General features: G+C 45.0%; 1 protein-coding gene across 1 annotated transcript; it reads left to right on the top strand.

The window, feature by feature from the left end:
* The first annotated feature begins 912 nt into the window (after positions 1-912).
* Positions 913-3,670, top strand: LOC123447142 (ras-related protein Rab7-like). Its single transcript, XM_045123722.1, has 7 exons — positions 913-1,151; positions 1,256-1,282; positions 1,425-1,524; positions 2,466-2,612; positions 2,690-2,770; positions 2,871-3,016; positions 3,324-3,670. Exons 1-7 carry the CDS (start codon positions 1,099-1,101, stop codon positions 3,388-3,390), a joined length of 621 nt encoding a protein of 206 aa, XP_044979657.1. The 5' UTR covers positions 913-1,098; the 3' UTR covers positions 3,391-3,670.
* Positions 3,671-16,972: the final 13,302 nt, after the last annotated feature.

The following is a 16,972-nucleotide window of genomic DNA, read 5'->3' as shown; positions in this document are numbered from 1 at the left end:
CGCACGACGATCGTTTTTTGCTCACGCTGCGCCTGAGGGCGTCGTCGGTCGAGCCACCGTTGGTGGTCGAGGCCGCGCGTCGGCAGGGGTGTTGCGTACTGGCTGACCGCGGGTTTGTGCCGCTTCCACGACGAGGCCGGGCGCCATGGCTGCGTCGTGCCCCTTAGGAGTCGCCTTCCGTTGTGGGCTGGTACAGCGCGGGTGATGCGTTGACGTGCGTGAGCGCCTCCGCCTTCTCACAGTTCTTATAGCATGATGCATCCATTCTTCATGTGCATATGCTAGATTCGATGAAGTGATTCTCTGTCCTGATTGAATTCAGGTACTAGTACATGCATGCTCCATCTGGGGCCTCTTTTCTTGTGCGCATCTCGCCACTCCGCCTGGCCGCAGCGAGTGCGCGAGCGCCCTCGTCGCAGCAGCTTTCTGATGTCTCGGCACCATGGATCCTGATGCCCATGACGTGGAGCAAGCAGATGGGAACGACGATCCTTCGGTGAGCGTCACGATCGTAACCGCTTCTTCACGTTGTTTCAGCGTTTTTCTTACTAATGAAGTTCGCCGTAGTTGCTGCCTCGATCCGTATCTCGTGCTCTCTGGATAGAGCGTGCTGATAACGTGTTAGAGTAAAACAAGATTGAAAGAAAGTGAATGGACCATTAGACCTGTTTGTATTGATTCTCAAGTATATGTACATCTGAAAGAGGTGCGAAAAAAAAATGCCTGTTCGGAGGCATCCCTCCAGAACAGGTGCGGCAATATAGAGAGAGAGGAGACACGACTGTTCGGGGTTGGACATATCCCTTGAATTAATCTACTAATTAATTTCTAACAAAATCAACGAACAAAAATCGTAAACAAATCGAAGGAGGTTCTACGCGTCGGATCGCTGTGGCCCCCTTGGGTTGGGGTTGGGGGCGCTGCTCTTCCGGTCCGGTCTCTCTCTCTCCCTCCCTCGCGTCGCCCACCACAGAGCACACGAGTCGACGCGCCCCGACAGCTCAGCTCTTTCGTCCCGTCTCGCCTCGCCTCGCCTCTCCCCCCTCCCAGTCCCTCCGGCGCGCGAGCTAGATCGATCGCCCCGGACCCTAGATCCCGATGGCCTCGCGCCGCCGCACCCTCCTCAAGGTCATCATCCTCGGCGACAGCGGGTGAGCACTTCGGATCTCCCTCCCCCGTTTCGCGCGGCTCTGTTTCCTTCCCCTCCCCCTCTCGGTTCCTCGCTGACTTCCTCTCTTCGTCTCCTGTGATCTAGGGTTGGGAAGACTTCCTTGATGAACCAGTATCCTGAAATTCGTCTTCAGATTATATTAGTATAAGTAGTCCCGTCGAGTTAGCTGTTTCGTTCATGAGAGATTGATTTTTCTTTTTCTCCTGGAGTGGTTGTTTTGGCTTGTGTTTCCTTTAGTTTTGATTTAATTCAGATATGTGAACAAGAAGTTCAGCAACCAGTACAAGGCCACGATTGGCGCCGATTTCCTCACCAAGGAGGTGCAGTTCGAGGACAGGCTCTTCACTCTGCAAGTAAGATTTGTTTACTTCCCTGGTCTGTAGCTCATGCGGGTACTCGTGTGATCTGGCATGACCGTCATTAGTTGTTGAACTGCTCCTCTCTGATGTGCAAGTACATGGTAGCAAATGTTTGCCGTTGATCGACTCTTGTGTAGATAATCACAGTGTTGATGCTGCATGATTGGTTCAGTCCGTGCATGATCTGCAGTCCTGCTTAGTTTAGTGCTTTCAGCAGTGAAGATTATTGTGCATCATTGGGTACAGCATGGCTGGAATTATTGGTTTATCTATACTTATGTAGATGTATATGCGTTGGAGTGGAATTTGTATGAACATCATGAGGATACATCCTAGAATGGTGTAATAATAGTTTCAAGAGCCCTTCTTACCATAATCTTTGGAATTAGCCTTGAACCTTTGACAACTAATAGTTGTTATCAGCTATTGTTTTGCTTCCCTGCTCTCCACTCATCCTACGCTATTAGGCCCTACAAATTAGTAAACGGTACCTTTTTCATGTTAATTCCAACCACTTTAAGTGCCAGACAGTTTGCTAGCGGGGACCCTTGTTTTTTAAATGGGATTTTGCCCCATCCCTTCTCTTCACTCATTCTATGCTATTAGCCCTACAAAGTAGCAACTGTACATCCTTAGTGTTAATTCCAGCAATTCTAAATATCAAACCGTTTCCTAGCGGTCCTTTCTTTTACGAATAATTCTATTAAAGCGGTTTTGCACCAACTCTGCTATACTAAATGCTAAACTGTTTACTAGCGGCTCTTTGTTTTCCCGAATGATTCCGCTAAAGCAAATTGCAACTGGATACACGAGAAATCTGTTTCTTGAGCTGTGATTCTGTATATTTTCACTATCATTCTATTATACTGCTTTTATATGATGCTTAGTCATGTATTTTCCCTTTTATGCGGATTAACATATATTTTTCTCTGCAGATATGGGATACTGCCGGTCAGGAGAGGTTTCAAAGTCTTGGTGTTGCATTCTACCGTGGAGCGGATTGTTGTGTTCTAGTTTACGATGTTAACTCCATGAAATCATTTGATAATCTGAACAACTGGCGTGAAGAGTTTCTAATTCAGGTGAATTATCCTACATAATTCATTAACAGTCCAGAATCATGTTTTGCCTGTTTCACTTTGGGTGTTTACTTTGACAGGCTAGCCCATCAGATCCTGATAACTTCCCTTTTGTTCTGCTGGGTAACAAAGTTGATGTAGATGGTGGGAACAGTCGCGTGGTAATTGCCTATATTGCCTTTATGCTATGCCTTTTCTTAGTAAACAGAGAAAGTTTCTCTCCGATGGGTTCTTAGGGATACATAAACTGCTTCCATTCAGGTCTCTGAGAAAAAGGCGAAGGCATGGTGTGCCTCTAAAGGGAACATCCCATACTTTGAGACTTCTGCCAAGGATGGAATCAACGTGGAGGAGGCTTTCCAGTGTATAGTAAAGAACGCTCTGAAGAATGAGCCAGAGGAAGAATTGTAAGCACACTTTCTCTTACTCTCAATGTTGAATGACACTTACCGCAACTGAATAATTATTTGTGACATGTCAAGTAGGAGTAGTAATGAAAAGGGAACACTGCTAGAGGAGTTATAATTCTTTTGGTTAACTTTTGCTCCTGTCAGCATTAGTTTTTTTCATTCTTTAACCAGATAAATTGTACAACCTGTTTTGCAGCACTGATTCTTTCCCGTGGTTCATGTTTTGATAGTCTTGGGACCAGCATTGATGTTTCTTAACTTTATTTGATTTAGTAAATCTTACATAAAGGCTGGGCTCTTGCAGGTATATGCCGGACACTGTGGACGTGGTGGGCGGCAACCGGGGTCAAGGATCGTCAGGATGCTGTTAGAACATGAGGGCCCACAACTGTGGGCTATCCTTTGACATTACTGTATTTCCATGGCGACTTATGGACCTGTATTTCATTCGTGACCTTCTTCAATCACCTCGTAAGTGCCCAGGGAATGATTGATGCGTCTGTTCCGATCTGTCAATTTGTGGACGTTTGTGTAGTTTTATCATTATCATCAGTAGCGTCATATCTTGTGAATACAGTCAGCGGAATAAGTGAAGTGTAAACTACAGTTGCTTCGTTATGGTTTTGTGTGAAAGAAGCTTAAATTTGGTCTTGTACCTTGGGCCATCCTGGACTCGCCAACCCCTTTTCTTGGAGGAATCCCTCAATTTGAACTGTTGGGCTTCCAGTTCGTTTTTTTTTAAATTAGTAAGATGCGCACGCTACGGATCACATAAGATTAGGTGGATTTAAGTTATAGTGAGAAACTCATATGTTGATATAGACGATAACAAATGTACGGAGACATGATCGAAGCAATGTCATATGGTTGACGTGTACATATCACACATGATCAAACATAGGGTTTACAATCAATAAACCTTTTGATCCGAGCCAAACATTTTCAGTCTTCACCTAGTACTAATCTTTTTCACTCACGGAGGGATAACCCTAGGGTAGGCTCGTTGAGCCTGCTCTTTCACATTTCGGCACAATACGGGACGGATGCTTCCCCTTACGCCGGCTCCTCTTGGCCGGATGCGAGGCCCGCGTCGGGTAGGGACCCGATGTCTAACCGCCAGCCGAATGGTGAGCACGTGCATGCGGCTAAAGGTTAGATTGCGTCAGCTCAGGTACTATGGAGTGGTGTACTCGTGGCTACAGTGGAGGCGGCCGTACTGTTGATTGGCGCCGGCTGCGACCCGTCGCCTTCGCACAGTGTCGACACGCCTCCACCCACTCTATTACTTGCCCCGACATGGCTACAGTGGAGGCGGCCGTACCGCTGACCACCGCCGGATTCCACACCGATGGCGGTCACAGTGCGGCCTGTGTCGTGCGTGAAGGGAATGCACCAATCCCATCAGCCAGCATGCGGGTTCCGGCATCCGACGGGACCTTGCAGTCGGCGGGACCCGCAGGCGACAAGACTTCTTAGCTGGGGGAGGGGGGCGCTGGCCAGCCTGAGAGGTTGCCACTCGGGTCCCCTCTATGTACCATATATCCATATTGTAAGCCGGGGGGTTCGCCTATAAAACCCCGTGGCTCTCCTCCATGCAGAGGGTCGGCCATTCCCATGCGAACACACATACAAGAGAGGTAGAACACGAGCCTGCTAGCTCCTTCTTCCTCCTACTTCGAACAGCTCAAGGAGCACTTTGTCATCACCTTGGTTCATCAACCACTCCGGCAAGACTAGGTGTGTTACCTGCCCCGAAGGGCCCCGAACCTGGGTACATCATGTGTCTCGCATCGCTATTTACCAATCCCGTTCCCGGAGCCCGCCGATGTCATTTCGGCCCCAACCGCTCTCGATAAGCCACCCCATGGCATTTGTCCCGAGAAAACAACGACAGTTGGCGCCCACCGTGGGGCCATCCACGGTACCGGTCGGAGTTACGCTCTGGGCGGGACCCCTCGCCAACTTCAGTGGATCCCTCGTGTTCGGACTGATGAGCACGCCCGTGGAGCTTGCCTTCGCAGAAGCTTCCGCGGGGCTGACCGTCGGATCTGCCTGCCCCGCAGGCTCCGCCACCGTCCCCATCGGCGAGCCACGTGGCGGCGATGTCGCCACCGACGTTGACTGTCTTGACGTCGCCCTCTGCGCGCTCTTCAGCAAGCAGCGCCTCGACGACGCGCTTGCGTCCGACGAGTACCCTAGTGAGGTACTCGACTGCACCGGTCCACCATCATTCGTGGGATCCTCCGCTCCGCACGACTCCGTTCCCTCCTTCATCCTCATGGAGGTGATGCTCGCCGGCTCCAGCACTAGCTCGGGCTGCGACAAGGCCCTGGCAGACCCTGCCGCGGCTCGTCCGGGTCCATCTGACCCTCTCCGCGCCACTCTGCGGGGGCTGAGCACCCCCATCGCACCGTCTGCGAACCCGGCCGCCGCCACGGCTGAGCTGGAGATAGCCCGCAAACAGCTGTTCGCGGAGGGCACTTCCCTCGTAGCCGCCAAGCGCCAAGACTTCTTTGCCGGGGGCCCGCTGGCCAGCCGGAGAGACTGCGAGCCGGGTCCCCCCATGTACCATATATCCATATTGTAAGCCGGGGGGTTCGCCTATAAAACCCCCTGGCTCTACTCCATGCAGAGGGTCGGCCATTCCCACGCACGAACACACATACACGAGAGGTAGAACACGAGCCGGCTAGCTCCTTCTTCCTTCTCCGTCAAACAACTCAAGGAGCACTTTGTAATCACCTTGGTTCATCAACCACTCCGGCAGGACTAGGGGTTTTACCTCCCACGAAGGGCCCCGGTACATCATGTGTCTCGCACCGCTAGTTCCCAATCCCGTTCTCAGAGCCCGCTGGTGTCCTTTTGGCCCCAACCGTTCTCGATAAGCCACCCCATGGCATATGTCCCTTTTGAACGAGCTTCAGAATTGAGATCCATTTTCACGGCTGGCTTTCTTACGACGAATTTTTCAAAAGTAGATCTCATATGGATAGGTTTCGACAAACTTTTTTGGCAACTTTAGTGTTAATTGAAAGCAACTTATTTTTTGGCCTAGTTGGACTATCTATTTGGTTGATTTTTATAAAAATGAGAAAATCACACAAAACATAAGGCACATTTAGTACAAGTAATTGCATGCCGTTGACGTTTAATTGCCTACAAATACTATTAAATCACCAAACATTGATGCCTAGTTGTCTATGGTTGATGCTCAGTTGCCTACAAATACTGTGAAATTGCTTAATTTTGATGCTCGGTTCCCTATTACCGATGATCAATTGCCTACGGTTGATGTTCAGTTGCCTACCATTGATGCCCACTTGCCTGATATTCGTAAATAGTTGCCATAATTGCACTCGAGTATCACAAAAAAAGCTATCATCAAGCAACTCATGTGTATACACACGATGCAATTCATCTAGCATCAAAGTTGCTTCTGTTTAACACTAAGGTTGTCTCATCTAGCATCGAAGTAGCTTTAAAAAAATCTTCAAAACATATTTATATGTGATCTTGTTTTGAAGAGTTCATCACGAGGAATCCAACGCTGAAAACATATCATAATTTCGACACACGGTTTAGCTTTTTGATTTTTTCTCCGTACAGGAATTAATGCACATCCAACACATGAGGAGCCGAGTATGCACATCCAACGCATAATTTAAATATTTCTGTTTGGAAATAGCTGACGACATCTGCCATGTGGTTGCGAAAGGGTGAAGTTAGTTAACCTTCTAGTCATGGTAGATAAATTTGAAGGAATTTTCGTTGATAGACGATCATACTACCCACACTAATAAGAAGTAGCTTTTTAGCACTAAAGTTGTCTCAATGTCACCCCAAAGTTGCTCAAAAAAAGTTTGTCAGAACCTATCCATATGGGATCTAGTTTTGAAGTACTCATCGCGACAAACACAATGGTGAAAACGGATTTGAAATTCGACGCCAGAAGTTATGGATTTTAGAAAATTTTGAAGCCCCAAATAAATGCATGCACGTGGAATCGGAGATGGATCCGCGCTATCGGATGGGCGCGACGCATGCGCTCGGTGAGGTGAAATAGTGGAGCTGCACTTTTATTTATTTGGGTTGGATGTATACCGAATCGAGTTGATAAGACACCAAAATACAAGGTATCAAGTGAGAATAAAATACCAAACAAAAAATTATCACCTGAAAAATACCAATTAAAAGATACATCAAGGAATGTGATATCCATTGACACCTTCCAAATAAAAAGAAATAAGATACTAATTGAAGGGAAACAAACATGAGGTACTTAGTTCCCAAAAGAGATAAGGTTCCAAACAAACCAAACCCTCGACAAAATTTTCATGATGGCACAAAGCATCATAAAGAGCAAGATTTGCCTCCCATCAACACACTCTTTATGGGGATAAAAAGATTTACGATAAACCCATAAAGAGAGTGTTTTAAAGAAAATATGATAGCTTCCCAAAGAGATGTGCATTATAGAATTTGCATTTAAAAACAAAATGCACAAGATGGGATCATCACTTTGTCTATATCTATAGAAACACAAGACATGTTCAAAAAGATCCACGAGAGGCAAGGAAGACAAACGATACACAAAATCCAACGTAAAGATGATTAGCAATTTCTACCAGATAAAAGAATACCACATGTCAAGGACAATAAGTATTTGGAAGAAAATTCATTGGTAAATTGCAAAGATATTCAACATCATCTTCACACCAAAAACACAAGCAAATGACACTTGTCGAGCTAACATGCCACCTAGGAACAAGATAATTTATAATATCAACACTAAGTGGCAGTACCTTAAATATACACATTTTCTAGGCTTGTAATATGCACATAGCATATTACCCCCCCCCCCCTCCCTAATAATCTCATAAACTCAACATTTATTAACAAGTGACAAATGAAAACCAACAAGACATAATTAATGAACCATTTAGAATTTGAATTTCTCATGAGTAGGACATACCACATAGAGACTAGATAAACTTGTAATATATATACTAAGTGGTATTACTCATGTATACACATTTATAGGATTGTGAGGTGCGCAAAGCGCATCACTCCCCCAAAATGGGATAATCCATTAATTTCTCAAAAGAGCCAACAAAGATACAAACAAGATGTAAAAAGGCTCAACACAAGACTCACATGTATATGATATGCAAACCAATATACACATACTTGATTACTTAAGATAAGCAAGTTGGAAGCACACCATATACAAATACATGCAAGGTGCAAAACCACACCATGCAAAGGGGCAAGTAACTAACAATGTAAATAATTTAAGTACAAGTTACCGTAAGGAGGCACATTGGATATAAGATAGAAGCTCGATAATCCAAATGACTTGGCTTGAGATAATATGAATGATGAAGATCCCTTAATAATTCATGATATAGCCAAGTCTCCAATGCCCTCCATCATCACCTATTGATCAAGTTTGAACTTGTTGGTCCCCAACCAAGTTGGGTCCTAAGAGGTTAGTGACATTAGGCTTGGCAACCCAAATGGTACTTTTCTTGACACCACTTTGAGTACCAACAAACTTGGCAAACACATTGCCAACCTTATCCTTCCCAAGAGAATAGATATCATCAATAATTATTGGGTTGGATAAGATACCTTTCATGTCAAGAAGAAGCGAAGTGACCCTTCTCACGACATAAGTAGCAACATCTATCCTTTCCTTTCTTCCCAATTGATTTCTCAACTTGAGGAGCGTTGGCTTGGGTTTTATTGGGAAGATTCCTTTCTTCAACTTGTAGATGAGTATGTGATTGAACTTGTGGCTGCTTCCCTTGTTTCTTGTGATTTCGGGGCTTATTCTTTAATGGGCAAGATCTTACATGGCGCCCTTCAATTTTTCACTTGAAGCAAACAATCTTGGATGAATTCTTGACTTGTTCCTTGCCCTTCTTCTTGAAGATTTTGGACTTCTTCTTGTTGGAGTTGAATCCAAGTCCACCTTTTTCATTTGGGGATTTTTGCCCACACAAGACATTGTTGAGTGTGGACATCCCTTCATGACTATTTTCCAAGTCTTTCTTCAAAGAAGTGACTTGGGCCTTGAGCTCTTCGATTTCCTCTACATGGTTAGTATCAACACAAGTACTAGAGAAAGTATAAGCTTCATTGTTAGAGTAACAAGGCAAGGAAAGTAATTCATCACAAGATGAAGCAACACTATGGGTAGATAATTACGAGGACTAGCTCCCATTTTGGTGCAACCAAAAATCAATGACCAACTCCTATTTTGGGGCAACCGAAAATCAGTGACCAACTCCCTGGTATCCATTTGCTAAAAGTCGGAATCTCGAGTTTTACAAACGGTGCCACCGAGTCTGTATAACTGCATAGGCCAACAAAAATCAGACTCACCGAGTTTTATATATCGGTCTCACCGAAACGCCAAAAGTTCCCACACTTTGCACTACTCGGTGCAACCGAGTTTTTTTACTTCGGTTCCATCAAGTTGGGCAATAATGTTGTAACGGTTGGATTTTTGGAGATGCTTATATATACCCATCCACCTCCCTCTCATTCACAGAGAGAGCACTCAGAATAAGCCAACACTTGCACCATTAATTTTCTGAGAGAGAACCACCTACTCATGTGTTGAGATCAAGATATTCCAGTGCAACCATATGAATCTTGATTTCTAGCCTCCCCAAGTTGCTTTCCACCAAATAAATCTCTTCTACCAAGCCAAATCCGTGAGAGAGTGATTGAGTATTGAGGAGACTATATTTTGAAGTACAAGAGCTAGGAGTACATCATCCATACCACATCTATTACCTTTTGGAGAGTGGTTTATCCAAGATTGGTTTGGTGTCACTTGGGAGCCTCGGACTTCGTGTGGAGTTGAACCAAGAAGTTTGTAAGGGCAAGGGAACCGCCTACTTCGTGAAGATCTACTCCGAGCGAGGCTAGTCCTTCACGGACGTAAGCCATGGTAGAATAAACAAGGTTGATTCTTCGTGGACCCCTTGTGAGTGGAGCCTTTTGTGGACTCACATAGCTGTTACCCTCCGTGGGTTGAAGATCCATCAATGTGGACGTACGATAGCACCACCTATTGGAACCACCCCAAAAATCTCTGTGTCATCTTTGCGTTTGAGCATCTTATCTCTACTGTTTACTTTCATGTGCATGTCTTTACTTTCCGTTGCCATACTCGTTGACTTGCATGTGTAAGGTGTACTAGACTTGATAGAATTGGTAAAAGTTACCAACCAATAAAATTGGGGAAAAGGTTAGGTTTTTAATTTTCCAAGTAGTCTATTCACTCCCCCCCCCCCTCTAGACGCCCCTTCCCGATCTTACAGATAGGCCCTACCATCGCCGGCGTCGCACGGGCTTCCCAACGGACGCTATCCAGCGACAACGAGGGGGAGGAGAGGAAGAAGGGGAAGGTGGCACCGGCGGCAGAGCTAGGGCCCACGTGATGTGCGGGGGGGGGGGGGCTGAGTTGTGTCATCCATGGACGTTGGCCTCATTTGACTTTTCATATGGAAGCATATTAAAAGATAATCTCTATTGAAGAATCTGTGGCTGCTTGTAGTATTAATTCCTTTTATTACATGGTGTACGTTTTCGTTTCATGCCTACTTACTTTTGAACATTTTGACACATGGTAATGATCACTCAATATTGTTCTAGTGAAAGTGAAAAAAAGGTTTGCAGAGTGCGTTGGAAGGTATACCTCATCTTGTGAGACTATATTGTCAGTTTGTCGATGGGTTGTAATTTTCCCACAAGAATGAAGTGGCCTCATTGGAAGTTACAACTACAAACTGTTAGAAGAAATAAGATGTTGTATGACTAGTATAAACTGACGATGTTGCCTTGAAAAATGTTGATGCAACTAGTGAACCTTAGGTTTCATCTTTTACATGTCTTGCTTTTGAGTGTGGCTCTTTATGTTCATTCCAGAAACGGAATGTATGGAAGCTGCGATGATGATATATTTCTATAGAGTACTAGATGGCCTAGTTGTGCCTATGGCGTAAGTAGCGAGTTAGAAGTTATGTTACTAGTGAGTAAGTAGGAGATGTAAATGGTGATGCAATTTGTATTATAGAATGATCAGAAGAGGCAATAACCCAACGTGGACATATTGTATCGTTTTGTTGTGTTAAATGGATTTTGTTGCTTTATTTATAAAACAGAGCGAGAGCCTATTTCGAGATATGATGCTCGATATATTAATAGTGTATTGATTATGCAGTTTAGTATCCATAGTAACCGCACTCGTAGTGCATGACTATATATAGGCAGCTCCATAAGTTATTTAGGCGTCTTTTTAGTATGATTGTGATCTTCAGAGGTTGTGCACGTATGAATAAGTAGAGTTTTTATTGTTAGATAATGCTTGCATGGTATGCTTCGAGAGGTACAACGAGAAACTTCAGTAAAGCTTCAAAGTACACATATCATAAAATTGTCAACAGTTAACATTGCAACAACACCTTGTTGCAATAAGTCAATTACAAGGACTCGGTTGTACTTTCAAGATCAACTGAACACAAACATGGCTGTGCATAAATCACACACTAGCACATGCCCTTCCTCTCCCTACACTTGTATCCGATGACCCTCGATGCTTCAATTTCTATATTCTTCTTATCGACCAATCTTCTCAACCGCTCAACATAGAATACTACCTCCCCCATCATCAAAACTAAGCAAACACGGACACAAAACACTAGGGAGGTGTTTGGTTCAATGCTGTAAATGTAAATGTAATCGATATCAATTCATGCTGGTAATGTAAAGGGAATGAGGTAAATCAGAAACGTGTTTGGTTCATCTGAGGAATAGAATCACAATGATGGCCGTCGTATGTTGCCCATGTTGCAATGGTCGTCGGCAAGAAAAAAAGCTCAACAACGTTGCAACACAAGGGTATCAGCAGATGGCACTAGGCACACCAGGTCAAGGAGGTGCTGCATTAGCTGCAATAAGAACAGGTGCCCGTGATGCAGGTCATTGTAGGAAACGATGACGGTGATGAAGAGCTAAAGATATTGCTCGAGGCATCGTCGCGCCTACATCGTCAGGGCCACCAGTTCGAGTATCGTGTACAAGTTCTTGCTCGCCGACAGCATCACGCCGGTGCATGGCGAGAGAGGCAGTGCCGATAAGCTCAATAACTTCGAGGAATAGGTGCATGTCGTCGCCTAATTCAGGCACCCCAAAATCCTCCAACTCCGGGGCTTCTACTAGGCGATGACGACGACGAGAAGCTGACATCCATGACTTTGCTGCGAGCAACCATGGCTGAAAGCAACTGCGATGAGTGTGATGTCCATGTTGGATAGTGTCGGAAGAGAGAGATCAATGACTATGAAGAGATAAAGGAAACATGTTAGTGTTGGGAAACGTTGCATGGGAAACAAAAAAAATTCTACGCACACGAAGACCTATCATGGTGATGTTCATCTACGAGAGGGAGATTGGATCCACATACCCTTGTAGATCGATCATGGTGCCCTATTTAAAGTGAATGCAACTATCTCTAATGCATAACCCCAAAACGATAATGGCAAATCGGTAAGAGACATCATAGATCGCACCACATCTAACAAAGTACGATTACGACGTTCGAACACACCATTACGCTGTGGTGTTCTAGGCGGTGTCAACTGTGAAACGATTCCACATTGTCTTAAGTGAGCACCAAACTCGAAAGTCAGATATTCGCCCCCTCGATCAGATCGTAGGAACTTGATCTTCTTGTTACGCTGATTTTTAACTTCACTCTGAAATTGCTTGAACTTTTCAAACGTTTCAGACTTGTGCTTCATCAAGTAGATATATCCATACCTACTCAAATCATTAGTGAAGGTGAGAAAATAACGATATCTGCCGCGCGCCTCCACACTCATTGGACCGCACACATCAGTATGTATGATCTCCAACAAGTCACTTGCATGCTCCATTGTTTCGGAGAATGGAGTCTTACTCATCTTGGCCATGAGGCATGGTTCACACGTGTCAAGTGATTCGAAATCAAGTGACTCCAAAAGCCCATCAGCATGGAGTTTCTTCAAGCGCTTTACACCAATATGACCTAAGCGGCAGTGCCCTAAAAAGGTGACGCTATCATTGTTAACTCTACATCTTTTGGTCTCAATGTTATGTATATGTGTGTCATCACAATCAAGATTCAATATGAACAAACCCCTCACATTGGGTGCATGACCATAAAAGATATTACTCATAAAAATAGAAAAACCATTATTCTCTGACTTAAATGAGTAACCGTCTTGCAATAAACAAGATCCAAATATAATGTTCATGCTTAACGCAGGCTCTAAATAACAATTATTTAAGTTCATAACTAATCCTGATGGTAACTGAAGTGAGACTGTGCCGACGGTGATTGCATCAACCTTGGAACCATTTCCCACGCGCATCGTCACTTCATCCTTTGCCAGCCTTCGTTTATTCCGCAGTTCCTGCTTCGAGTTGCAAATATGAGCAACAGAACCGGTATCAAATACCCAGGCACTACTACGAGAGTTGGTTAAGTACACATCAATAACATGTATATCACATGTACCTGGTTTGGCGTTGGCTGCCTTCTTATCAGCCAAATACTTGGGGCAGTTGCGCTTCGAGTGACCCATCCCCTTGCAATAACAACAATCTATTTTCGGCTTAGGTCCAGCCTTGGGTTTCTTCATCGGATTGGCAACAGTTTTGCCGCTCTTCTTGGAGTTACCCTTCTCGCCTTTGCCACTTCTCTTGAAATCAGTGGTCTTATTGACCATCAACAGTTGATGGTCTTTCCGGAGTTCTGACTCTATGACTTTCAACATCACGAATAACTCGCCGGGTGACTAGTTCATCCCTTGCATGTTATAATTCAACACAAAGCTCTTGTATCTAGGTGGCAGTGATTGAAGAATTCTGTCAGTGATAGCCTCTTGCGGAAGTTCAACTCCTAGCTCAGCTAGACGGTTTGAGTACCCACACATTTTGAGCACATGTTCACTAACAAACGAATTCTCCTCCATTTTGCAAGCATAGAATTTATCAAAGGTCGCATACCTCTCGATCGGGGCATTCTTCTGAAAGACTCCTGGAACATCTCATATGCTCCATGACATTCAAAGCGTCGTTGAAGTCCCGGTTCTAAGCCATACAAGACTGCACATTGAACTACTGAGTAGTCCTCCTTACGTGCTTGCCAAGCGTTCAAAACATCTTGATCAGACGTAGAGGGTGGTTCATCTCCTAGCGCAGCATCAAGGACATAATTATTTTTCCCAGCTTGTAGGATGAGCCTAAGATTACGAGCCCAGTCTACAAAGTTGCTACCATCCTCTTTCAGCTTAGCTTTCTCTAGGAACGTATTGAAATTCAGGGTTGCTACTGCGTGAGCCATTGATCTACAACACAAAATATTGCAAAGTGGACTTAGACTATGTTCAAGACAATTAGAGTTTAGCTAATCAAATTACTAATAAACTCCGACTCAAATAGACATCCGTCTAGTTACTTGAGTGTGGCATGATCCAAATTCACTAACTCAAGTCCGATCATCACGTGAGTTGAGTGCAGTTTCAATGGTAAACATCTCTATGTTAATCATACCAACTATACAATTCATGCTCGACCTTTCGGTCTCATGTGTTTCGAGGCCATGTCTGCACATCCTATGCTCGTCAAGTTTAACCCGAGTGTTCCGCGTGTGCAACTGTTTTGCACCCGTAGAATGTGAACGTTGAGTCTATCACACCCGATCATCATGTGGTGTCTCGAAATGACGAACTGTCGCAACGGTGCACAGTCGGGGAGTACACAATTTTATCTTGAAATTTTAGTGAGGGATCACCTTATAATGCTACCGTCGTTCTAAGCAAGATAAGGTGCATAAAAGGATTAACATCACATACAATTCATAAAGTGACATGATATGGCCATGATCTTGTGCTTCTTGATCTCCATCATCAAAGCACGAGCATGATCTTCATCGTCACCGGCGCCACACCATGATCTCCATCATCATGTTCTCCATCATCGTGCCGCCATCGAGGTTGTCGTGCTATCTATGCTATTACTACTAAAGCCACAACCTAGCAATATAGTAGACGCATCTGCAAACACAAACGTTAGTTTAAAGAAAACCCTAAGGCTCCTGCCGGTTGCCGCAGCATCGACGTGCAAGTCGATATTTAACTATTACAACATGATCATCGCATACATCCAATATATCACATCATGTCTTTGGCCATATCATATCACATGCATACCATGCAAAAACAAGTTAGACGTCCTCTAATTTGTTGTTGTATGTTTTACGTGGCTGCTATGGGTATCTTGTATGATCGCATCTTACTTATGCAAAACCACAACGGAGATGTGCAAATTGCTATTTAACCTCTCTCTAAGGACCACCTCGGCCAAATCCAATTCAACTAAAGTTGAAGAAACAGGCACCTGCCAGTCATCTTTATGCAACAAGTTTCATGTTAGTCGATGAAACCGGTCTCTCGTAAGCGTACAAGTAATGTTGGTCCGGGCCGCTTCAATCCAACAATCCGCCGAATCGAGAAAAGACTAAGGAGGGCAGAAAATCAAACATCAACGCCCACAAAAACTTTTGTGTTCTACTCGAGATTACATCTACGCATGAACCTAGCTCATGATGCCACTGTTGGAAAACGTTGCATGGGAAACAAAAAATTTCCTACGCACACGAAGACCTATCTTGGTGATGTTCATCTACGAGAGGGAGATCGAATCCACATACCCTTGTAGATCGCTAAGCGGGAAGCGTTAAGAAACGCGGTTGATGTAGTTGTACAGCTTCGTGATTCAAATCATCGTCGTCCCACGATCCGTTCCGATCTAGCACCGAACGGACGACACCTCCGCGTTCAGCACACGTATAGCTCGATGACGATCTCCGCCTTCTTGATCCAGTAAGAGAGACAGGGAAGTAGATGAGTTCTCCGGAAGCCTGACGGCACGCCGGTGATGGTGATGATCTATTCCTGCAGGGCTCCGTCCGAGCTCCGTAGAAAACCGATCTATAGGAAGAACTACGAAGTAGAGGTTTAGGATTGCACGTGGCTAAAGTTGTGTCTCAAAAACCCTAAAACCTCTAGTATATATAGGAGGAGGGGAGGGCTATCCTTGGGGCTCAAGAGAGCTGCAAGGGCACCGACCGAGAGAGGAGGAGGAGGACTCCAACTCCAATTCTGTTTGGGGAGGAGGAGTCCCCTCCTTCCTTCCCACCCCCTCTTTTTTTCCTTTGGTTTTTTCCTTAGCCGACATAGCCCACTTGGGCTGGCCTCACCAGCCCACTAAGGGATGGTGCGCCACCCTTGGGCTATTAGGCTCACTCCCGGGTGGGTGGGCCCCTCCCGGTAAAAACTCGGATTCCATTCGTCACTCCCGGTACAGTGCCGGTAATGCCCGAAATCTTTCCGGAGACCAAATGGAACAATCCTATATATCAATCTTCGTCTCCGGACAATTCCAGAAACCCTCGTGATGTCCGTGATCTCATCCGGGACTCCGAACAACCTTCGGTCACCAACACCTATAACTCAACTATACCGAAACGTCACCGAACTTTAAGTGTGCAGACCCCGCGGGTTCGAGAACAATGCAGACATGACCTGAGACACTCCCCGGTCAATATACAACAACGGGACCTGGATGTCCATATTGGATCCTACATATTATACGAAGTTCTTATCGGTTGAACTTCTGTGCCAAGGATTCATATAATCCCGTATACCATTCCCTTTGTCCTTCGGTATGTTACTTGCCCGAGATTTGATCGTCGGTATCCCTATACCTATTTCAATCTCGATACCGGCAAGTCTCTTTAATCGTTCCGTAATACAAGATCCCGTGACTAACACATTAGCCACATTGCTTGCAAGGCTTATATGTGATGTTGTATTATTGAGTGGGCCCCGAGAT

Source organism: Hordeum vulgare, chromosome 1H, assembly GCF_904849725.1.
Source record: "Hordeum vulgare subsp. vulgare chromosome 1H, MorexV3_pseudomolecules_assembly, whole genome shotgun sequence".
Classification (NCBI taxonomy): Eukaryota; Viridiplantae; Streptophyta; class Magnoliopsida; order Poales; family Poaceae; genus Hordeum; species Hordeum vulgare.
This window is presented reverse-complemented; position numbering and strand designations above follow the sequence as displayed.